The sequence below is a fragment of the Trachymyrmex cornetzi genome, unplaced genomic scaffold, assembly GCF_001594075.2.
Source record: "Trachymyrmex cornetzi isolate Tcor2-1 unplaced genomic scaffold, Tcor1.1 scaffold56, whole genome shotgun sequence".
In the NCBI taxonomy this organism is placed as follows: Eukaryota; Metazoa; Arthropoda; class Insecta; order Hymenoptera; family Formicidae; genus Trachymyrmex; species Trachymyrmex cornetzi.
The window spans coordinates 2,678,198-2,705,075 of record NW_017299871.1 but is presented as its reverse complement, the minus strand read 5'-3'; the positions used below and the strand labels follow the sequence as shown (position 1 = coordinate 2,705,075).

General features: G+C 31.4%; 1 protein-coding gene across 1 annotated transcript in view; it reads left to right on the top strand.

The window, feature by feature from the left end:
• The window catches only part of Mp (collagen XV/XVIII-type protein multiplexin), a 300,206-nt gene that overhangs the window by 14,646 nt on the left and 258,682 nt on the right, over nt 1-26,878 (top strand). Inside the window, exon 2 of the mRNA XM_018515009.1 lies at nt 14,338-14,405. Coding sequence (XP_018370511.1) covers nt 14,338-14,405 — 68 coding nt within the window. The remainder of the gene's footprint in view (nt 1-14,337; nt 14,406-26,878) is intronic.

Sequence of the window (26,878 nt, the reverse complement as noted above, 5' to 3'; positions counted from 1 at the left end):
CCCCCCCCGCCGATAAATCGCATGAAACGACGGGGATCAAAAGGAAAATTAAATCATATGATCGTTAGATGCAAAAATTGGAAGTGCGTTTATTTGGAATATTGATTATGTAGTCGGTTTAACACGGAGCTCAAATTATATGTTTTTTAAGTTTTATTATGATTGATATTAAACATATAAGCCGTACGAAATTAAGGATGTGTTACATTTTTCAATTAAATAAAAAAAAATTATTTAAAAAATTACAAGTTTTTCTATATTGTATTTGAAAGTAATACAATTTGGAGGCGATTTAAACTTGGATCAAAATTTATTTCAATAAGAAGTAGACATGTTTTTAAAAAATGATTAAAATAAAATGAGAAAATTTTCATGTAAAAAATCATCAATTTCATTGTTGAATATAAATATTGACGTTATTAAACTATTTCATATCACATTCATGTGTAAACATTTATACATCTAGATATACATCTTATTACTGGTACGTTATTTGCAAATAAATATGTTACTACCAGAATTGCATCAAATATGTCTGTATTTGCTTCTAAGTTGATGCCTTCATGATATGAACTAACATATAGATAGCAACTTGCAGATAACTTTAAAACCTTCATCATCAAAATTCGTACTGTTGCCGTCATGTTGCTATAATATAATCTATAGGATCACACAATGCTATCATATTGCCGAGGTAAATTTGATGCTGCTATCTTGCCGTTAAACTGCTGGCTATATATATATATACACACATTGTTGCCTGTATGTTGCTACACTGTCGATGTATTCGTCGAAAACAAATTATTGAAGATAAATATATGGCAAGTTGCCAGCATCGTAAGCAATCACAGATTTGCTCGATTTTGCTGAGATACGATTGTGTACACGGATATATATACATATACATATATACAATATAATATTCATTTTTATACAGAAAGTAGATATAAATTTCCATACTAGAAAAAGAATATGGTTGCAATTGGAATTCTGGTTGAAAATGGACAAGTCAGAATTTTTTTTATAATTCTGAGATAATCAGAATTCTAATTGATATGATAAAAAAAATTCCTTCATTTTCAATCAGAAATTTTTCTCAATGCAGTCACTTTTTGCAGAGACTATACTACCTTGATATTACATTCTTAAAGAGAGAAGCAAAAATAAACAAAAAAGCATTTTTTTATATCGATAATCAGAAGAGAATTATAGTAAATCCTTTATCAGATTAAATATATAAAAATAATTTTTTATATCGGCTTTACGTTTTTGCGCATTGTTCCTGATTTCTCTGATAAAACTCTTGTTCGTAACGATGCAAAAATTTCGATACTACAATTTCGAGAAACATTGGACAAGAGTAACGAGGTTTCATCGGTCAAATTGGCAATGCCAATTTCATTTGAAAAGCCTTTCATTACCGTTCGATGCATGCGTTAGAGGGATCAGTAGCATCAATGCTTAAAATCTCGTTTAAATTTTACCATTTCGCTCACACAGTTTTGTCAATCTGTTCTGAATAATTGTGAGAGCAATCCGTATTCTTTTTTTCTGACACGATATACGTTTTATTGAAATAATTGTTTTTCCTATAATTATTTTAAATATTAAAATTTTTAACGCGATCCTTTGTACCTAAGTAAATACAACAATATAACTTATATTCAATTGTTTGAATTGTCATGACGACTCGCATATTGACTGGAAATTATATATCGCACGATGATCTCTTCATAATTCTATAAGTCTCTCGAAGTCTATTATTTGTCTCGCGAGGTGTAAAACGATTTCACGGGCCACCTGCAATTACATGACCGCGGTAAAGAAGAGAATAAAAAAATAATGGCCAAAATTGGCCCCAAGCCGAACATCTAAAAAACCAGTTCTACAGTGTAGTTTAAAGTATGTGGAAGAGAAAAAAACATTTATAATGACAGGAAGTGTAGAGAAAATTACTAAAAGCAATAAAATATCGTATATAGATTACGACATAACACATTTCAGTTTTCTTTATCTCTATATAACCAGACTTGTGTAAATTCTAATTAATACATATATTGATATTTATATTTTCAAATGCATTTTACATATAGACTTATACACAACAATCATTTTTAATAAATAAATGTTGTAACTTTTCTAATCACCCTTTGTCTAACCAATGTAACGATTACTAGTCCCATTTTTGGGACATGGTCTTTGTTAATTTCATGTTTTTTAATTTTTTGTTTTTATTATTTATTATTTTTATTTTTTACATTTTTATCAATTTTTCTATATTTATTTTCGTATATTTTTTAAGTATAAAATATTTTTTAAGCTGTACAGTATGTAGAAAAAATTTAAAAAGTGATAGAATTATTTTGTCCTATATTTCTATATAATTAGATAAATGTAAATTTGTATGTGTGCGTGTGTGTGTGTACACACACACAAGCATTTATTTTTGAATGCGTTTTACGAGTTTACATATACCTAAATACACAACAGTCATTCTTAATAATTGAAAATTCCTCTTTTAACCAATTTGTGTCTAATAATTAAAAAAAGGATATTTAATTATTAAAAATTGCTAAAAATTTAATTATTAAAAACTTACACAAGAAAACACATTAATTAAACGAATGCATTTGTATGTATAATAATTTATACCTTCAATCGTATCCAATTTATACAAAAATATAAGAAAAAACAGCATAATCACTTTTAACTTTTTCTGCATAATGTACATTTTTAAAAATGTTCCATATTTAAAATATACAAAAATAAACAAAAAATAAGCATATATATGTTCCCGGATTTTTCATACAAACTTCCATAATATGTTCTATGAGCTGAAATAAGTAGAAAATGTTATATAAATATAGGCCTTTAAATGTGTTATTAAAAAGTTATAATAAAAATATAACATGGGTGAGAAAACAATTTTACCTAAATTTGCGTTTCCAATTTCCGTTTCCTCATGTCAATACAAGTTTGGCATCAATGTAATTTTGAATGTATCATTTTTGCGAGAAGAGAAAAAATCTTTATATATATAGAGGAAGATTTTCTCTACTCTCCCCAAAAAGGTAAAATATTCAAAATTACATCGATGTCAAACTTGTATTGACACGGGCAATTTGAAACGCAAATTTAGGTAAAATTGTTTTTCACACATTTTATATTTTTGTTATAATTTGTAATATGTTTATATAATATTTATCTCAACTCATAAAACACATTGTTAAAGTTTTATAAAAAATCCGAAGATACCCTGTATATACATACTAAAATTTACATCTGATTATACAAAAATAAAGAAAACTGAAACTTTAACTGCGTTTAATTTGAATGTTCACGTGCTGTAAGCTTTATTTTATCTTCTTTCCGCATACACTGAGTAATAAACGATAAAAATAGAATGAAGCTTACAGTGCGTGATCATTCAAATCAAAATCAAAGTTTTCTTTATTTATGTACGACCTGACTTGTTTTAATTTTAAAAGGTATGTAAAACCGAATGCAGCCACAGTGTCATGTAAGCTGTACATATTTTATATATTTTATCATTTTTTGTAATTTTCCCTGCAATCACTTTTAGCAATTTTTGCTGGTGTTATAAAAATTATTTTTCTCTCTCATATACTTCAAATAACACGTACAAATTGCTTTTTTAAGTGTCGGTTCGGGGCCAATTTTGGCAATTTTTTTCATTCCTTCCTATATATCCATCGCGGTTCCTTCGCGAGCGTAACAATGCGTCAGCAATATCGTAATAAAGTTATACTCTCGGTTTATTGACTAAAGCGCAGTTACATCCAAAGCGCAGCAGTGCGCGTTCGTGCCTATTCTTTGCGTAACAAGACATCACGATTATTTATTCCATCGCATTTGTATATTTCTGGCAGAGGTAATTTCTGGAAGGGAAAATCCAGAAGAAATGAGTATCAAATAGATATCTCGACGGCGACTGCGGTCGGCGCAATACCCCAGAAGTAAATTCTGCGAACTACAATTTCGTTTTGATAAATGGACTTTATAACCAGAATTGAAGTTTTATCGCTATATTATTTCCAAGAAAATTAGAGCAATATTTACTTTTTATGACTTGGCATTTTTTTCAGCCAGCGATTACGCCCCGAAAACTTTAGTAATAATTTGTAATTATCCTAAGTCAGAACAAAAAATATTCTTTAACGTGATATATTGGTTTTCTCTTAAGTAGAATTCGGTGAGCCGTGTAAGAGTTATTTAAACGTATCATGTATATTTTTAGCGATGCGTCCTGAAAAGCATTCTAAAGTAGTCTGTATAGGGTCATTATACATTGCCTAAATTTGTTATCTGGAGTTTCTCTGTGACACAGCAATTCAGAACTCTGCTACATTGACATATATCTTCGTATAAATCAATCTAAATATAAATTGACCTCGATTTCGTATATAAGAACTGCCGGCACATTTCCAATTTTTTTTCCAACAATTTATGATTATATAAAATCAATATCGTTGAATTTGTAGTTATATTTAAAAAGAAATTTAATTAAAAAATGTTTCTTAAAAATTTTTAACAAGTCTCCAATCAGATTTTCGTTAGAAGAGAACAACATCTAAGCTGACAAAGAAAGTGAAAATAATGAAAATAATTTTGAAGCACACCTCTATAAGCATGGTTAAGTTTACTTCCAACGTTGTTATGTCCATTGACAATTTATATTTCATTCGTGTCTGCGCTGAAAGGATTTCCTTAGAAACGAAGTCCAGACCCGTTTACAGCGTTAGCAGTTCACCTCGTCCTCTCTCGAAGAAAGAGAGAGATAGGTATAGGGGAGGAACGGAGCTTGAAAATACACGTCTTCAAGCAAACATACGAGCGTTTCCTGGTATTCCTTTCTGCCTCTTTACCGACGACATGACTTTAACTCGTTTCTGCCCGAATTAATTACTTTCTCTGAGACTTTCATCGTAACACGTTACCAAAAGGATGCACAGAACTCCAAAGTTGAATTACGGCAATTTCATCAAAATTTTGAGATACGAGAAATGCAGAATCGAAACATGGATATTTTTTCAGAAGATAGTTGTTTCGAATTGTTGCTGAAAATCTAACTTTTTCTTTTTGCCTTAATTGCGTGTACAATTAAATTAAATTCTTACGAATGTTACAATTGTCACGTGAAACAATTGGGATTTCCAGCCTTTCTACTCTAACACATATTAAAGCAACCTTTCTATTTCATTCACTTAACGGATTCATAGTTGCTAATGTAATGAGGACTATACCAGTGTCGTCAGCAGAGCTAACCATATTCGAGATCACGTTTGGAGAAACGAATAAATAGAATGTTTCAGAAATGAAATTTCCTACGAAAGCGAGTTACGCTCGAGGTCCGTTCCTCGATTTGCTCGTCGTTCGATAACAGGAAAATAAATTCGTCTCTTTATTCTGCATCATTCGACTGCTTCGCGAAATTTTTGTGAGATTCCACGTTCTCGCAAGCGATCGCAAAATCGATGAAACGCGAATTTACGATCTACTTTCGTTTCTTTGAAGCTTCTAGGCGTGTCTAATTACCCTTCTGACGGTCGTCTTTTGCTTCTCACGACTGCGCGCGTTGTGTGCTAAATACACAGCGATGTGTTGTCAAAAGATATAATTTGCTTTTGTATACGACGTTGAAAGAAGAGTGTTGGCATACGTAAAACATTTTCTTTTGCAAAAGAACACAGAAATCACCCAATTGTTATTAAATTGAACACGAGTTTATTCACAACTAATATTTCCATTTAAAGGGAATGATGTACTATAAGCTCACTAATCGAATTAAATTATTACAATTGCAACATATATAGAAAATACATTACTGTTTACACGGCAATATACATGGTCCATTTCCCTGTTCAGAAGCTAGGCAGAGAGATCGTACAATTAGTACACGCACTCTGCTTTTAGTTTCACGGAGCGACAAGCACTGTGCCCGAAGGCTAATTGAATATTGAAGGAATACAAGTGCGTTTTAGGTTAATTTCCTAATAGCACGATTCCGTCTCTCCGTTAAAGCTTAACATTGTTACGATTAAACATAGAATGTTTCCTGAGCTAAAAAATTATAAATTTTTTTAGATTTCAAATAGATCGCATATTTGTTAAATTATATAAACGCATCTTTTCTTTAAAAGCGATACAACTAAAAAATGTGATGTTTTAATTAGATTTTAAATGAGTTAGATAAACATTATCCTACCAATCATTAAAGGTGAAATAATTTAACTTTATAAAAAAATCGTCAAAATAGTCATAACTCACAGCAAGTAGTTTTTAAAGGATTGTGAAACAAAAATGGTAAAAATAACATTTGATCATATTAACAATATATTCTTCTTACAATTATTATTTGAGTTAAAATTTTTTATTTAGATAAAAAACAGTAGTCCTCTTTTTTTGGAGAAAATTTTTTTTTGGTTGTGTCACTTTTTAAGAGAAACGCGAAATATGCTTATTAAAAGTCAAACTTATCGTTACCTTTTTCTTTATAATTCATATAAAATTAAAAAAACTGTAATTATTAGTTTAACGTACACCTTGTCAATTATCGTGCATTTTTCAACCGTAAATTTTTCCATGTTAAATTAAAAGATATTATATTTTTTATTAGTATATGTATTGTATTATATAATCATGTATTATATAATTATTATGTATTATATAATATCATGTATTTTGTTTGTATATGTTCCGATTAATTAATAGGAGGTAAATTTGCAGAACTTGGAAATTATAATGATGCTGGCATAAGCGCAAGATTGATTATGGAAACTCTTATTATCGAGACTCCTTTTATTTTTAGCACGACATCAAAGAAACGCCGCCTTCTATTTTGTTTGAATTTCCATGCAGGCGACGCCGCAACATACTGTAGAGTTTATATGTGCGTGCATTTACGAAATTACTTTCAAAATTATTAGTCACGATCAAAATGTAAATATAATAACGCACCGTGCAAGCTTTAAGACCCATTCCAAATTCACAATTAATTTCCTATGCTTCGTAATATTTTTCGTGGATTCATTATCGCTGCATACACTCCACGAAGTGTATACGGTGATAGGACATAAATATATTTCCGGCGTGAAGTTTGTATGTGGTATTCACGCGTCATGGCGGTTTCTCAGAAAATTAATGATCGACACGGATTTTAGTACACGCCACTTTCTTTTCCGCCCCGTGCAATTTTTCATCGTAAATTATGTTGACGCAACAGAAGTGCTGGGGTTATAAACGAGATTAAGATACGTTTCTTCTTTACGAATATTCTTGGTATGCCATCAATTCATGAGCAATGTTCCTGGATGCTTTCAGATTATTTCTCGAGATTGCTACACGCGTCTTATTACGGTTCATGTATTTTTCGAATTCATGCATGTATCTTTTATAGAAATTTTCCGCATATTATATTTACTCGAAGCGCGTACTATATCGTAGTGGTTTATAAACTACGCAGTAACAAACCAATCTGTCATTGTCGGAAAGAAATCCATTTTGAAAATTGTGTCTACCATTTCTGCATCTAAACTATTTTTTAATAAAAATAAGTTAAGACTATTAGACTACTATGTGAATAACACAAATAAATAAAGAATACAGTCGAAGTTGGATCTTGATGCTTAACTTTTAAAGCCCGATTGCACCAACGACATTACTTTGACTTTAAGCTTAAAAATCTCTTTCTTTTTTAAAGCAGAGATAGTGACAGAGGACAAAATTTTAAGCTTTACTTAAAGTTAAAGTAACGTTGGTGCAATCGACCTAAGTGAGTGGTTACCTTAGGTATCATTTTTAACATTTTGAAATAGGAAAATAAAATGAATTGCCCAGTTGCCCAGAGAGAGAGAGAGAAATCCCAAGTTCATTATAGATAATAAAAAATATATAACATGGATTACAAAAAAAGAAAAACCTGCATAAATTTTACATTCGGTCGTTATATAACTAAATATAAAACATTGTATAAATATAAAAAGTTTTCGATAAGAACTTTAGAAACTTGGCTATTCTTGTAAAATATAAATCAATGTATTCATCGCGAACAGCTTGCCCTAAGGCAAGGTTAACTTATTAACAGAGCTTCCTCCCTTCTGTATATATATTATACATATATGTCACACCGGTATCATCTGTTCTTTCCGAGTTTCCTTCGAGAATTTCGTCGACTTGCAAGAGTCTTCGGTACATCGCTTCATTAACGAGCTCCTTGACGACGTCGTCGTTGTCGTCGTCTAGCTTAATTATTCCACCGTCACCCGGTACACGTGTTCCGAAGCTTCCATTGAACCGAACCCGGCTCTTTTAATTCCCTTTTATATCGCCACTCGGGCCACTAGGTTAATGGAGTGTCGTCATTCGTTGTCATTATCGTCGGTGATAGAACCTCCACATTCTCATTTCGTGAATTGTCCCGTTGTTACAGAGAGGCTTACTTGTGCTGCAGCAGCGATAACTTTTGCAAACGATGCTCAAGTTGCTCCAACATTTGCGAAAATTACACGCATCAACACATTATTACTAAGAATATTGCAAAATTTTAATTTTGTTTTTGTAATTTAATTCACACATTTACGTTATTCTATAATACACAAAAAAATCATTAACCTTATTATTCATTTGAGAATCGAGCGAGAGAAGAATCTTATAATCAAGACAATTATTTTATTATTTTTATGTTTGTAACACAATAATAATATATCTATAAATCATCAGTTCCTTAACCGCTAAAAAAAATTTAGATTATAATTTGCATAAAAAATTTATATTGCTAAAACATTTAAAAATAGTTAGATATAGATCTGAAAATAATTTTATTAGGACAGCCAAATAATGTAGAATGCTTAAACATTGATGACAGTAATGCAAAAAGTTTTGACAAAATTATTTTCGGATTTATATTTATAGCTAAGAATTTTTAGATATTTTAGTAAAATTCGTTCTTTCTATGTGTGATTATACATTAAAAAATTTCTTCCGGTGAATTTTTCAATTGACGGAAACAATCTTGGTACGCTGCTAAAATAAAAATTAAATTTTTATAATTAAGCTTTACATTTGTAATTTATTTTCATGTCAATATTAAATTTTATATTTACATAATTAAATTTTTCCAATGTCAAGTGTAGGTTTTGTCGAATTAAAAATGCAAATCTCGTACACTTGCGTGGCTTATAAAAGCTTGGTAGGTACTTTCTGTCTCTTTCAAAATTGCTAAATCTCGGGAGATAAGAGAATGAAGAATTTACGCGCTTATAAATAGGTATATATCACATTATATATTATTCAAACGAGCAGCCATGATTATCATCTTGACGCTATCGCTCTACGGTTCTCTGCTACTTTCTTTTACGGCCACTTTCCGTCCGCATTGAGATTTATTCCACTTTTTCCTACAAGAAGTTACTTTTTCTTGCGGTGCTTTCGTTGATGTCACGCACAAGTAACCGATACTCTTTTATCAAAGAAAATAAAAGGCGCAGCGTAACACGAGATTACGCGAATCAGAAACATTCACGTCAGTCTTAATCATTTAGCGATAATAATTATATCATTATAATTTTAGTACATGTTTCGTAACTTAGAGGAAAAATAATAAAGTTATTATAATATAATAATGAATTATAATAATTAATTTTCTTTATCTATTTATTAAAGATACGTGTTAACACTTTATACAATGTTTATATACTGTGGATATGTATTACAAAATGTAAATTGATAATTACAAGAAATCTGGAAAAAAATACTTCAACGTCAGATTGATCTCATGTACATCTTATTTTTGAAAAAGAAATTAAAATTGTAATAATTAACGTAGCCACAATATAATGATAAAAATAATTATTTTGATATTAAAATTATTCGTTGCACGGCTATTTTAATAAATATTTTTCAAATAAATAATAAAATTCATAATAATTTTTATGAAATTTTAGATCGTTGCATACTTTTTCTAGGAAATGTCTTTTCTATGAATTGCACACTATCTTTTCACATAGCTAATTAAGAAATTAATAGAACAATGACCCCATCAAGTGCATTCACACGTTTAGTAAGTGTAGGAACAGAAAATCTGTCGCTAAAAATAGATCCTTCAATTGTGTCTGATATATTTCTATCAATGTTTCGATTACATGCACGAATAGCTAGTCACTCTCGCGTGAAATCGACGTGTAACGAGTGTCCGAGACACGCAAGTTTATAAAGGACAATAAAGTTATTTTGTCAACTATTTTTTAGTATTACTCTCGTATCGGCTTGAGTTATCATATTTTCTAGCATCATCGAAATATTATCTTTGGAATCCTCAATATTTAATTGTGTGGTATTTACCGGGACGGAGCTTAGCGAAGACATGCAATATTTACAGACTGCGAAAAGTTTTACGCTCCGCAAAATCCTTACTTCCTACGAAACCTAGGAAATTTCACGAGACCTTATAAAACGTCATAAACTTCAACGAAAGTCGGCGTAACCTCTTAAACTTCTATAAAAGCAGTGGGCTCTCATGAAATTTGTATGAGGCTTTAAAAATATTTAATGACCTTGCGAAAAGCAATCCAGATCTCTCGGGATAATCGTGACACGTTTTTCTAAACAGCTTAGCTATGAAGATTATTGCTGCATCGATTCGTTACTCGATAAAAATATTTCAAAGACTGATATTTTCATGGTAGTTTGATCGACAGCTCCATCTTTTTCATATGAGATTAATATTTAATCCACTTTCACGCGAAATGAATTTCTACATTAGATTTATTAACGAGAATATATATTTATCAAATTCATGAGATAAAATATACTGCATAACTGTTTATATTTTAAATTCTTGATAAATTAAAATGATAAAAATTCAGTTTGCAAGTATTTTTTTCATGTGATATATTATACATCTTTTCCTGTTTGTGTTGTTTACTTTATATGAATTAAATTAATATTTTATTTAAAAATATATCTTATTATACTTAGCCCTGATTATTAAATCTTTAATTAGTCAGAAGGAAAATTGCATTATGATAAAATATAATAAAATATTTTTAATAGTGTGTGTGTCAAAATATTTTTGAAACATTTCTTTACATGGAAGGAACAATTTTGTTGAAGTATCTAGAGATCAGAAAATAAGTTACAGATCGGAAAAAAGATTTTGTACCATTAAAATTATTATGTAGAATTTTAAGCATGATGAGCAATGCTACAAAAAGATTTTATATTCTAGCAATTAGTATTATTTATTTTATGGATCAACACGTTTCCGAATATTACGAGGGGGGGTAACCACTAGCTGAAATATTATCCCACAGATTACATGACATTATATGATTTCATCTGATTACAAATAATTTTTTTCACTACATATGAAGTCGTTTTGGTAAAATATATGAATTTATTTAATATTATACAATGATTTCGAGAACTCTGTCCCACGATTACATTAAGTGGTTACCCCCTCGGAATATTATGATAGCGATGAATGATATAGCTTCAATAATACATATACATATATATATGTATTCGACATTCATATACATGCAGAATGCGAGTTTGTCGATTACTTCGGCAGCGTCGATAATTTAATCGTTTGTCAACATATGCCTGTTGAATGCGAAAGGGAGAGGAGGCGGGGTCGACGGCCTTGTTAAATGGAAATCGAAATCGACGGGCACGGCCGTCCTCGCGTTCGTGATTGTTGCGCAAGTCGAGGAATTCTTGATCGTGAATCACGATCGACGGACCGACTACGCCCACGTGCGCACCGACTGTTGTGCAAACCAAGATGCAAATGCCTGTCACACTTACCGAGTTCCTCATGTTCCACTGACCTTAGTCTAGTCGGGAAATAATACGGGGAAAGGGAGAAAGAGAGAGAGAGAAAGAGAGAGAGAGAAAGATGGATCGAGATTTATTGCGCGTAGACAAGCGAATTGCGATCTACGTTTCTACGAGTCACGCAGAAGGTGCGGTGTACTGAATAACTTATAAAAATAGTTGAACCAAAGCATGTTATTTTATGCTGTAACGATAGAATAGAGAATGTTAGAAAATATTACGAACTACGAAATTAATCTACGAGATTAATCTTTTCTTTGATTAATTTAATTTTAATACGTTATAATTATTAGAGTAAACGTATTAACAACAATATATATAACAAATTGATTATGATAGTAAACACAACTTTGGTTATAAGTACGAAAACAATTCTACAAATTGATGTAAATATTCCATATCGAATGAAAACTGAATTAAAGAAGTTTTATTGAAAAATAATATTTAACACACGGTAAAAATAATTTTTCTGAAATACTTAAAAACTTAATTACATACAGATCTGAAAATAATTTTGTTGGACAAAAAACTCAAGCATAAAACAATGTTGCAAAAAATTGTTATATTCTAACAATCAGCTTGAACGTCTTACATAATTATATTGATGGTTTAACAAAATTATTTTATGACCTGTATCTAGCTAAAATTTTAGATACTTGAGTTAAACCATTCTTTCCGTGTTTTTAAAACAATTTCAATATTTCATATTTTTAATTTTTTAATAAAATATGAATATTTAGTTTTTCCTTCGGCTTTTAATTAACACTTATTTTCCAAGAAAATGCAAATTAAGGATACTTTATATTTATGATTAAGATTCTTATATAACCGGAGAAAGGGAAAGAACAAAATAAAATTTCGTGGAAACTCTAAATAAATGGGACAGCTGATATAGTTTACGTTGCGTTAAATTAAAGGTGATGCGCGAACGGATAAAGTTATATTAAACTAAATTACTATCCTATTCAGCAAGAACTAACTCATCACAACAAAGTCGTGATCACGTGCTTCATCTTTTACAAAAGAGCGTGAGAGTGTCAAAGTAAAGCTTGGCATAATACCGAAGGCCACTTCTCTTGATCCGGCGTATCGCGTAACTTGGTTATGCTGCAACTAGTGCATCCCTATTGTCCCCGCTTGGGAGCGACGCTGTTATTTCGAATCGCTCTAGCGCTAATTTCATTGCCTTTCTTCCATGGGATCACGTAGCTTTTGTAGCACCGGCCTTATCTTTTAGAAGACTGTCGCCCTCTGCCTTTGTTTTTAATCGTCCTTTCTGTAACAGTTCTCGACATTCCGTTAGCCATCTCTATTTAATTAGTATTAGTTGCCACTTTACCCTCGACAATAATGCCAAAATAATGAAACAGCCATAAGGTACGCTTGCCCTGTTTTTGGTAGTCGATGACATTCTCCTGCAATGTGTGTCTTATCGTGAAACAATTCACGTCCCTCTCAATTTAATACTAACAAGTTTTTAGTACAAATTTAGTTTAATTTTTTGTAATTTCAACAAAGTTTCAATACTTACGCAACTGTATTTAAGTTCTTTAAATAATTATGTAGGTCCTCTATTTATTATTTATTTAATATTATATCACACTCGCGCGCGTTATAATATTATATATATATTATATCCTTTACTTCAAACACAATTAAAAATATTAAGTTTTTTAGAAAAGGAGGAAAAATATTTTTCAACTTTACAGAAAATTATTGACTAATCAAATAATATTAGCAAAAAAATGTTCTTAAAAACATGATCAAAATATTTTTGTTATTTTCGTTTTATACCCCTTAAAGAATCATCCTTTTTGAGATAACAATTTGATATCATGAAAAATTATAACAAATTTAAAATAATTCATCAAAAATGATATAACTTGAAATATCATCAACAGTTTACAATTATCTTAATTAGCTAAACTGGCTAAATTCAAAATAAAACAATTTCTTCTTCAAACTTCGATCACCAAACCTGTCTTATCTCTAAATGTTTTCTGTAGAAGACTCTCCTTTTCACAAAAGCGACACGACTAAAAATGTGTTACTCTTGAAAGGTATGATCTCTTTGAAAACCTTAAGATACAAGTGCTATTTGACGGACTGTGAAAATAATTAAATTAACTTGCTTTTGATGGTTGATAGAGCAATCTTTACTTAACTCATGGTAATAACTCGAAAATCACATTTAAAAAATTGTGTTACTTTTGAAGTAAGGGATATTATTTATATTGTTCATTAAATTAAAAAAATTACTTATAAGTGTTAATTAACACATTTCATTTCTTTTTTAATGGACAATTCATTTATTGAATTGATTGATGTCTATCTAAAGCTTTATCAAATATAACGTCACTTCTTTCAACTATAAACTTCACATACTATATTACTCAATTAGCTTTTATCGAACATTTATGAAACCACGAAGCCACAAGAAACTACTGTGATTAATGATGAGAGAAATATAATTGTTTTCAGGTCGTTACTGGTGATCTCCGCCGCGCTATGCGCGATGTGCAGCCGTGCTGACTTCTTCAGCGGGAAGGGTGAGTTTCATGAAGTTGATTTCAGCGCTAATGGACCCACGACTCTCGTGGGGATTTCGCAACCATTTGTACGTCCCTGTCCTTTCGGTTGTCTCATTCACTGACGATCCGCGCTGCAATATTCTCTCTGGGGGTTCCTTCCCGAGCGAGGTACCTCGCGCGAATATTTAACAGCTTTTTTACTCGGCTGCGCTATTTCCGCGCTCGCGGCAACGATTCGCCTTACGTGACTGGTGGTGATTTATTACTACGTTAAGTACGGAATGTATTTAGTCAAGCGATGAATAATGATATCGGGCGATAAGGACGGTGAACAAATTGTCGTAGATATGCATGAATCTATATGTCTATGTTGCGACTAAAGTGTCGTACGTGATGATTTTAATTACGTATTATAAATCACAATGTTATCAAACACATCGCTCCCTTACTTTGAAAGTGACACGGTTAAAAAAATTAAGTTTCTCAGAAAGAGGGAAAAACTGTTATTTAACTTGACCGAAAATTATTATTATATTGTAAATTATTAATTAAATAATGCCGACAAAAAGATTGTATTCTTAACATAATTAAACGTCATTTTTTTAATGTTTGTTTCACAATACTTAAAAAAAATCACTCTTTTCGAGTTGGGGCGAGATAAGAGAACGATATGTTTATGTATAACATTACTTATTAATAAGTATCAAATGTGAATAGTAAATTGAAATTAGCTTGAGTAAATTCTTTTTTATGTCATTTGTACGTTATAAACACACTTTATAAGAATTATACTCAATTCTACATTTTGAAAAGATATTATTTATCATTCTCTCTCCAAGTAAATTCCACATTGCAATAACTTTTTATAGCTTTGTATGGATTTCGAGCGCGTGATACTTCTTTTTAGAAGCAAGTTGAAAAAGCAAATTGAAACAGTGAATTGGACAATTTATGTTGATAAACGTAATTCTGTTGACTGTAACGATCGAGTGATTTGTTTTTAACCTTTGCAACGCCCACTATTCGTTTCCGTTTCTCTTAGTTCGCACTGAAAGCAATCGATCCTATTCTTTTTGGAAAAAGATTCAATTGCATGAAGTTACACACACGAAATTTCTAAGCACTTTATCAATCTGAAAATTTAATTTGTAACGTCATTATACGCAACGTATAAAAAGACGTCAGCTGTAAATTGACACTTTCCTCTATTATTAACATTTCTTATCGCTAAAGTTTGATGTTCATAAAATTATAATGATTAAGTATTACTATTATTAAAATATCATTTTAAATGTTACTATTATTATTATATCGCTATCAGTAACTGATTAATTATTTCATGTGTATAAATGGCTTTTATATCGAATTCGGAAAATACTTTGAGAGCTACTTGAAAAATGTATGATGCAATACAGTTTATAATCCGACCTACATTTCTCATGAGTTTGACATATTAAATTGCTTTCTTATGCTAATGCTTTTATTGTATTTAGAACGGAGATCTTATATACAGATTAAATTGATTGAGTTGTTTTCCGATATATATTTAATAACCTGCACGGAAAGAATGGTTTCGCTAAAGTATCTAAAAATTTATTTACAGATGCAGATTTGAAAATAATTTTGTTGAATTAATTATTAAAATAATTACGTAGGACGCCCAAGTTAGTTGTTCAAATACCAAAACTTTTTGCAACATTGTCCATCATGCTCAAATTTCCTACATAATTATTTTGATAGTCCAATAAAATTACTTTCAGGACTGTATCTATCTAAACTTTTAGATATTTCAACAAAATCGTTCTTTTTATTTGATTAATAATACATATTTGATTAAATTTTATCTATGTCTAGACGTAACTGACGAATTTTGTAATACGTACCGTTCGCATCATCGAGATTCTTAATACTCAGAGCGGATTCTGCGCTCTCGTCACGTCTCACTCTAATCTGCCAGTTTTATAAGGATACCTCGACGATTCCTGAGGGAATCTGAGGGATTTTTCACTTCCCCTTCCTGACAAGAGAACCGCCAGTTGCTCACCTCCGCAGTAGTAAAGCCGACGTATGGTCCGACATGCCGCAATCCCGTAATCTCGCGTGGTGTTCTCGCACTCCTTAGAACTGCTCCAATTTATCTATTTACTTCTATCTACTCTTACATGCGACAAGTCAAAATTTTAGATAACGAAATACATTTTTAATTTGATTAGTAAATAATCCGAGTGCCGAAAAGACCACGTGACAAAAATAGATATAAATTATATTTGTCGTTAAAAGTATAGCGATCTAGATATAGCCTTCATGTAATAATAACAATAATAATTCATAAAAGTAGTGTCTCTTTTAGTTATGAAATCCTCATCGACGTTGCTACGAGAAACGTTAAGAAGCGTCAGATGAATCATCCCCGTCTCGGGGACGAGTTAATAAAGTAGTGTCTTTGAGCATAATTAGTCTACTGTCTTCTTTTGAAATGCGACGATTATTATTATCGCGTCTTTCGTCCTCGTTTCTTTCACAAGGATCTCATAACCTGCGGCGTCGTTCCGCAAACGCAAAGAAAATTTAATCTAGCGCCGACGGTTTTGATTAAGAATAATAAAACGACAGGAACGACGCTACCACTTTGCCTCGTCGTAATAAGAACGAATTAACACAAGATTTTAGTTTGCGTTTACTCTTGCGTGATATATTAAAAAGTTACTTATTCACATCGCATTCCCTGTGAAAGTCACTCGTGTTTTTCGTTTCTTCCCTTAGTACTTTTTCGCGCTCGTTTGAAGATCGCAACAATTACGATCTTTGCGAGTTACTATCGAAGAATCAGTCCGTAACGGGGGGTTCCACGCTTCGCTTATCAGAAACGGATGCAAGGGGGCTGCGAAGGGGTTGCCGGGGGTGGCGATAGTAAGGGGGGAGGGCCGGTGGCACAGGATGGAGAAAGGGGCGGCCCCGGGACGAATAGCTCCCACAGGATACGAGATAACGCTGCTCATCCCCGCAGCCTCATTTGTATCCACCCCGTTCCGTTTCCCGCGGAAACCACTACTTTTTACATCTACCTCGTCAATATTTAACGGCCGCTCATCGATCAACGCGATTGCGCGGCGATGTAGAAATGAGAATTTTTCGGGCCGCCTTCCGCCACGTTCTTATATAGATCACCCTCGTAAGTTCTCCTCGAAGGGATCTATCGCCGGTCTGGATGGTTCTGCATTGTATGGTTCAAGAGATCGCACGAAGCAGAATAGTCGAACGCTGTCATATCGCTGTTTACATCAGTTAAATTGCAGGAAGAATATAAAAAAAATATAACAACTATTTCACGTTCTTTTTTACGATATTTATACTTTTTTAGAAATAAATTTTCCTGTTTGAAGGTATCTTTATGCGTAATATATAAGGATACATAAAGTTCCTGCAATTTTTAAAAAATGTATGTATTAATTAAAAGAAACGATGTAGACATTTAAAATAAAATCAAATTACCTTTCAAAGTATTTATCTTTCGAATCTACAATATTACTTTTTGCCATCTATCACACAGCATATGGGTGCGGTGAAGGAAAGTTTCACAGCGCGATTTATCGTTCACATTAAAAAATCATCACTTTTAAATCTTTTAAACCAATCTCTTGGCACGTTCTTTTCAACACAATATTGTTTCCATAAGTTTCGCAAATTATTGTGGTTGTTTCAGTGGCGGTTTTTACCGTAATAAAAATGGTGAAACGTACAAATGAAGAATATGCATCTTTTCTCAGCGTTCATTTTCATTAAATTAAAAATGTAATTAATTGTCCAACTACGAATTCTTATTATTTTAAAATGCTTTCAAGATGCAAGTTAGTTGACTTTACTAATGGAAAAATAATTTGGCGCGGAAATTTAAATGCACCATTGTCATCGGTATTTGAAGTTGACTGCAGGAACTTATTTATATACCTATAATACGTAATGTGACAATAAAGTTCGGTGAATCTTATGACAAAATAAACACCACTTAATTAATATATAAATGTTCTTTATTGTCCTTCAAAGTAATTCCCCTTAGAGACAATATGTTTCTAACGATGTTTGTACTACTTACGGAAACTATGAAGTCATCTTTATATCGCCTTAAGTCTTGTTGTTAGACAGTTCCAAGTAGAACACAGAAATCATAATAATATCAAAGAGCATCATCATGACCTTATTTGTTATAAGTTCATTCTTGTATATCAAATGACGTTCTATGATTATGACTTTCTATGACTTTATTATGACTTTATTATGACTCTGTGTTTTACTTGGCGTTTTGATTCAAACATGATAATTTAGCTAATTCATAAACAATCGTCAAAATTATCAGAATTTAAAATGGGTGCTTAAAAGAAATCAGCACAACTAAAAAAAGTTCATATTTTAAGGATATAAAAACGAAAATGACATTTAATCATATCAAAAATATATTCTTTTTGTCGATATTATTTAATTAATAATTTTTTCAAAAATAGGTGTATCCCCTTTTCAGGAAAACTTAATTTTTGAGATATTCCACGTATTTTAACGTAAGAGAAGTGGAGTTTGAGAATATAAAATAAATATATCAATATTAATGGAAATGTTTTTAATTATAAATAATTTCGTTAGTTGTAATTTTATATTGGGATAATACATTTTTTAAAAACTAATGCGTACATATATGTGTGGTTATTTTAAATATAGAACATATATATATATATATATATACATATAAGTTTAAGCTCCAAGTTCTCGCTTGCCTGAAATTGTAAGATATTACTAAAATTAATGTAATATTATTTCGACCTTTACTTTTTCCCTTGTTAAAAAATAAATCCGTTTTATTCCAGTACTGATTTAATCGATCCAGAGAAATAATATTTTGTGAAATTATATCTTATTGTTTTATCTAATTGAACCATTCACTGATCTATTTCACTTCTTGTCTATAAATAGCAAGGTACAGTAACAAGTGAATAATTAGGTTCATAATATGCGTTATTCGTATTAGTCCTCAAATGAAAAAACGTTATTGCAAAGCATTGCAATATGAACGATAGAAACAGGATAAATTGGCATTGTGCATTCTTCGACTGATTTACGGTCGCGTGATTCTGATAGAGTGATTCGCGAACGTGCGAGCATTCGACTGTTCACCACGGGTAGAGCAATCGGCTGCGATAGGCAACCATAAAGATGGCCAATTTTTGTTCTGATGACAGATTGAATAAGGTCCGCGAATCGAATCGAACAGGGATGACATCCACGACACGAAGCACGACATGATTTTTGTATCACTTAAATCTGCTCGCGACTAGAAATTTTATTGTAACCATGTGATATTTCGTTTGTTTTACAGTAGTGCGAGATTACGGGATTCGCGGAAATAATCTTCAGTGCGATGTATAATACCGATGGAGAATCGTGTTCCCCATTTTTACTTGTCGGCCGCGCACGCGATCTCTCTCTCTCTCTCTCTCTCTCTCTCTCTCACACACACACATACAAAAAGCTGCAAAATTAAACGCGTTTCCTAAAGCGGATGGAAATCGTGCGCGGCGTTCAAATCCAATTTCCACAAATTTATCTCGAGGCAAGGATAAATGCGTTTTATTGTGCGACTCCGCGCGCGGATTTATTCTGTGGAAAACATTTCTTATATATATAGATATATATGGCTTTAAACGGTCCTTTTATTCCCTTATATCGAAGAAGATCGCGACGAATCAAGAAAACCATTGTTTTCTCTTTCGCGATGCGCTTGTACTCGAGATCCTCTCCATCGCGCTTGTCTTCGTGGTTCAGGACATATGTTATTAAAGATAGAGCGATAAAATCGAAGAATCGAATCTAGTATTTGTAACAGGAATAACGTTTGTCGTGGATTTTTCTTCAAACAGTATCCAACTATAGTCGTGTTCGATTGTGAAAATAATAACTTTGATTCGCAAAGCTCTGTAATACTACATGTTAAAAATTACTAGCGCCGAGACACTATCGTGTCTCCAGTTGTGTGTATATTGCGACGAATTTTCATAGATAAACGTAAATACTTAGTATTATAATAAAATTATGCGAAAAATTACTTTGAATCTTCAAAAAGTTTAAAAAATATACGGGAAGAAAAATTCTGCTGAAGTATCTAAAAATTTAACTAGATACAGATCTAAAAATAATTTTATTTGAACTATCAAAATAATTATGTAGAAAACTCAAGCAATACTGCAAAAAATTCAAAACACTGCTTGAGCATTCTGCATAATTACTTTGACAATCCAATTAAATTATTTTGCGCCTGTCTATTTTGTATCTAGCTTAAAAACCGTTGCTTCTGTTTTAGAAATTAATATACTGAAAAAGTAGTACGTATAAACATAAAAAGAGAGTAAAGTAGAAACTAATAATAAATTTTAAAATTAATAATAAAACTGTCTTTTGTTATTGCTAAATTTCTTTGTACCATTATATTCAAAATGTTTTTGCACAAATTATATATAAAAATTAGTTCTTCTATTACATATATCTATACGTATGCATTATAAAAAAAAAGATATTTAATGATGTTAGATACGTCAGAAGCGTATTTAAAATGATGTTACAAACTAAAAAATTTATAAGAAAAATTTTCACAAGACAATTTGTGTCTGCTGCTTTTATTCACGTTATCAATGTTCTGTTCAGCATGTTCTAGAGAAAAGCAGCCATGAAGCTAAGCTAATAAAAGAAAAATATTGGGTTTGATATTATGGAAAATAAAGGAATCCTAGACAGCGCATACCGCCGGGCAAGAGCGACGGATAGTCTAATTTTCTAAAAACAGATGAGAGACGTTTGCGCGATTAAAATTTATGAGACCGCGATCTGCAAAGCAGTTAAAAGTCTAGAAAACGTGAACGTTCACGTTTTATTTTCTACCTTCCATTTTCAAGAACGAAAGCGAAATTAAGGCACGCCGCAGGCTGTAAAAATTTTATTTTATCGTTTGATGGTGTCTTGCTGCTGAAAAGTTCTATTTCCGTTCGGTAATTTAGGTTTAGCCAGCCGTGATGTTTGTGATAAGATTCCAGACAATGCTTATAAACGATTGGAAATATAAATATTAAACATGACTTTCGTACAGAATAAATCGATTAGCTGTAAAACTCTGTTTATGTTATTTTTATATCAATTAAAGATATTATGAATTAAATATATCACCGCGTTGATAAAAAAAGTCGCACATCTCAAAATTATTGCGTCGTTTTTCCAGAAAAATGTATCAGTTTTAAAGGTTTAATTTTATTTCATTATTTCAAAAATGCTAATTTTTTACTTGCATCCTTTTCTATTAATACGATATTATATAAATAATATAAACATATGTGGATGAATTTTATCTGAATTTTATTTGGAATTCCCCGAGACGATTAAATCTTTTTCGCTAATATATTGTAATATGATAATTAATTATATAGAATTAATTATACGAAATTATACCGATGAGAATAAATCAATTAAAAGAATTATATAGAATTATATAATTAATCACAAGTTTTCAGATAGATATATATATCTCGCATCAAACTTTTTATTGTTTCGAAAATCTATTTTATCCAAGTGTAATATTTAAAAAGCTGAAGAATGTTAAACACAGCTTTTGTAAGAAGATTCTATTTACTAATAATACCCGTGTACATACATATACACTTTCTAAAAAGAAGTCTTCTATAAATTAGTCTTGGCAGAATTTCAAAGTCCCCTTTATCGTTTTAATGGATGAGCAAGTGGCAATTAATTAATATGTCGGACAGTATGTATATAAAAAAGATCCGGTATAGTGCTCGATGATGTGCATTGATAAGTTAAAATGAAAGCAGACACATAAGGCGTTGAAACGTTTATAATATCGTCACGAGAAGTGTTGAATTTCTTTTTGGAGGCGCGCCGGATGTATAATATGCTTCGATCAAACGTGCGTGCGTACGTGCTCGCGTCGTAATCGCGTTTGAATCCAATGATCCGCTATGACTCATTAATCATCGACGAGTTCTCAAGCATGTCCTTATTTGCCATACATGTGCAGACTTCATGACACAATGAACCACGTTTATCGGTGATTCGCACATTCGACTTTGCCTGCGTTTATTATCAGTTTTATTAGTATGTTAAATCGATCTGCAATCGAGTTCTCGAGAGTAAATGTCATTCTGTAACGTGAGAATGATAGAGATATGTCTTTAATTTAGCGCTTATTATACTATTTAATTTCCAACTTTCATTAAAAATTTCTGGATATTTGGTGTATAGTAAATTTCGATAAGAAGACCATCTTTAAAATGCGCAAAAAAATCTTACTTTAATTCTTGTTCTTTTTAATAGTGTTGTATATATTCCGCTATATATATATGGAAAAGATATACCAATATTAATATTATTAAAGATAACAAAAAAGTATGTGTTTTGTATTTTAAAGATGGCCATCTTACCCCCAAGTTTACCCTAATATTATTTTATCGTCAAACAAAAGCATTCGAGATACTTTCGTGAGTCATTAGAAAATATCTCACACGTGTTACATGTATTTGCATGTTTATCAGATTTTAGATAAGTATAAATTACTCACATTTAGAATCTGATGAAATATTTTATTACATAAAATTCACAATGCATGACTCAATCTTAATTGTAAACTCGACTGATGAGGCGCCGTTTAATGAGTCGCGAAGGACGTTCTGATCACATCTCAATGAAATCATTTCCATGATCTTGACCCGTAATGACTAAGCATAGTACGTTTTATCGACTTTATTTAATGTTGACTCGCATTTTCTAGATGACGCTTCTAGGCAACGTCATCGTTGGGAATGTAGTTAATGAATATTAATAACTTGAATATCTCGACTATATAGCTGGCCCTCCCACTTAACCAAATCTTAATGAAAAAATTATGGAATAATGCGCTATTTATGCGCTTTATCCCATATCCGTAAAAAATAATTTTTGCGCTTATTCCGTTTAGCTAAAAAAAAATTTTTTTGTGGGGAGGCAGAGTAGGCAATCAGTCAGCCCCCTCAACCCGTTAAAAACAACCGATTTGAAAAATTAAATACACAGGATTTATGCGCTACTATTTCCAACCATTTTTTTATTTTTGCGCTACAACCCTTAAGGCACTTCCCTCTTGGAGCAAATAGTTATATTCATCCCTAAGTCGTTTAAAATCGCAAAATTAAATACTCTGACTATGCAAAACAATTCTCTGATTTATGCGCTACTATTTCCAAGCATTTTTTATTTTTGCGCAGCAACCTTCAAGGCACTTCCCTCTTGGAGCGAACAGTTATATTTACCCCTAAGTAAAAAATTTTGTTTTGTGGATATGGGTAGCGCATAAATAGCGCATTATTCCATAATTTTTTCATTAAGATTTGGTTAAGTGGGGGGTTTTTTTACCTATAGTCACATAACAAATGAGTAATCGTTATTATATAATTCGTTACCATAAAATGTACGAATACTACGAATTATTGAGATATTAACAAAAGATACTTGTAATAATTTAAAATTTAATACAGCCATATAACAAGTTCTATTATTTCACCCTATCAGATTTTACATTATTTTTATATCTTTTAAATTACAATTTTTTAAGGCTCCTGACTGATTACCATATTAGAATCGTTATAAGTAAAATTGGTTGAAGTTTCTTGCATACAATTTGTAAATAAAGAAAATGTTGATTAAACAAAATTATAAGATCATTTTAAAACACTTGTAAAAATGGGCAGAAGCTTTACTCGGCCCTCCCGAATAATAAGTAAACAGTCGTAAAAGACACGTAAAGTAAAAATAGGCTTAAAGCTATGACCGCAGCAACTAGTCAAGATTAATAAAGATTCTATAGACTTCTGTTTATACATTTGTTCTTACTTTTACCTGTAGAACACTAGAGCAATACCCTTTCGTATTTCAATATTTAATAAAAATACAAATTAAAATACAAATTTTAATTTTTTTTATACAAAAATTTTTTCTAAATTTATACTCTGAGACAATGTATTGTTACCTTTTATTAAAATACAAATTAAAACAAATCATTGTTATATTACAAAAATCAAAAGTTATCTGAAATATTACTTATAAGCTATTCGATGCTCTTACATGTGAATTGCTTGCGTTATTTTCTAAGAGATTTGTCATTTATTAAAAAATATTATTTACGAGAATTTTATAAAGACTTCGATTTTATTCGCTGCTTTTGAAGTACTTATATACAAAGATGTGCCAAGCATAGCTTATAAGCGTGCGCACCTGCAGCAGCAAAAGCGTAAAACGACACGGCAAAGATCGAATGCAAAAACCATATAAAATCGCAGAGACGTGATACAGTCGCTTGTTGCCCCGGGTAGACATATTGGACCCGGAGCGTGCCCGGAAAGTATAAAATATTTCAAAGCTCACTCCTACCGCACTATTCTCCTCCTCACGCGCCTTTCCCGCCTCTTTCTCTATCTCGTCGGCTTTTTCCTTTTCAGCTAACTCACCTTATAATATATCGCCTACTTGTAACGTGTTCCTACCGCCTCTTGTCTCCCGCGCGTGCATAATCCCGCAGTTTATCAGCCAGTGGATCTCCATTCGTATCCTGCAAACTGTTTCGCGAATAACTACCGATTTTTCATAACCGATCGGTATTATGTGTTAAGTATGTAACCACTATAATTCGTTTATTTATACTCTCTAAATCTGTGGATAATCATGACATCAGTCCTATGTATCACTGATAATTAATGAATCAAACATGGAGTCCAACCTAGCTAATCTTGCTTTACTATATAAATTCAACGATCGATCCCTCTTGGATCTTGATCGATGCGAGCTCTCGCATGTTACGCCCTCTACGCTCCTTCCTGCACGCTTGGCTACTACAGCGCTTTTTAAAATAAAATTAGAAGGAATAATCAACTCCTTTACAGACAGTATATAATATAAACTTAAATATAACAATTTAATAATTTGTTCAAAGTCTTAAATAATTTATCTGCTTATGATAATATAAAAGGTACCTAATAATCTTAAGAAATAATTTTTCTAGCTCGCGTTAAAATCATTTGATCTTAAATTTTGTATTTAATTGCTTTGCACGTAAATATGAGCAAATATTTATATTTTTCTTTAATACTTAAGAAAAAATATTGTTATAAAATGTTCTCTGACAGTACAATAGAATTCGAAAATGAAAATTAAATACGGTTCAATATTAATATTTGCTTATATTTAAATATGAATTAGTAATCTTGATAAATTCAAATTTTATCGAAACTTTACTAGCCATGTAATATTTCTTCTTTATGAATACAGAAGATATATACTTACACAACTAATTAATTAATAGATAGGTACTGCTACAACTAATTAATTAATAAATAATCTGATAAGTCATACTTGAAACTATTATTACAATACATATAAACGTGCTTGAGAAACTTATCTAATACAATTTGCAAATCGTGCGATTTCATCGGAATTGAAACCAAATGGGCAACCGGAAATGACTTTACGCTTCAAAACAATTGAAATTGATTTGTATATGCTCAACGTATATTTAGTGTTAAATCAGGTTATAGTCGATTATCATTTCCAGTCATAACTGATATTCTCTATTGAACTTTTCCGTAAACTAAACGTGCACTCGTGTCCCGCCGTGGATTTATTGGAACAAATAGATGAGCTCATTAATTTTGATGATGATATTCGCTCGTTGTAACCCGCCGCGCCGGCTCGTACATCCCACGCTTCGTGACGCGTGCAATTTATCAGTCACGAACAGAGAACGGAGTCAAATACAAGCCTTTTCCGATTTCCAGAGAACGGGATTTAATTGTTCGCGACTTGTCCTCTCTTTTGCGATATCTCGTTTTAGCTTTAATTCGGTCGCTCGTTCTCGATATTTCCACGCGACAAATTGTTCGGTATATCTATAGCTTGAAGGAATTATCGGTCGTACGAATCGTACCGCGATGACATTTATGGGAACAAAAATAACATACAGTATGCGATATGCCGACTATCAAAATTGTACTATACAATAAATTTTTCTGAAAGTTAAACGTTAAGAAACTTAAACAAATTAACTAAATTAACTAAATTAAGCTACAAAAAAAAATGTTAAGATTAGCAAAAATCTTTATTTCTAAATATTAAATTATTAAATTATTTCTAATTAGAGAATCGTCAGTGTCGTGACAATTGATAACTTCGATGTCTACAATGTTAACTAAAATATAAAGATTTTAAATGTAATAAATAAAGATTTAATAAATTAAAGCTGTCGTCTTCTGATTAGATAGTTTAAAAAAAATTCTTGCTTTCACATTTATGCTTAACTTGTCTAAATTTCGTAATATTTAATTGTAAATATATATACTTAAATATATATTTGAATATTTTTGTTCTCTCATATAAACGATGCACGACTAGAATCATTATATTTTTCGTATAAATAT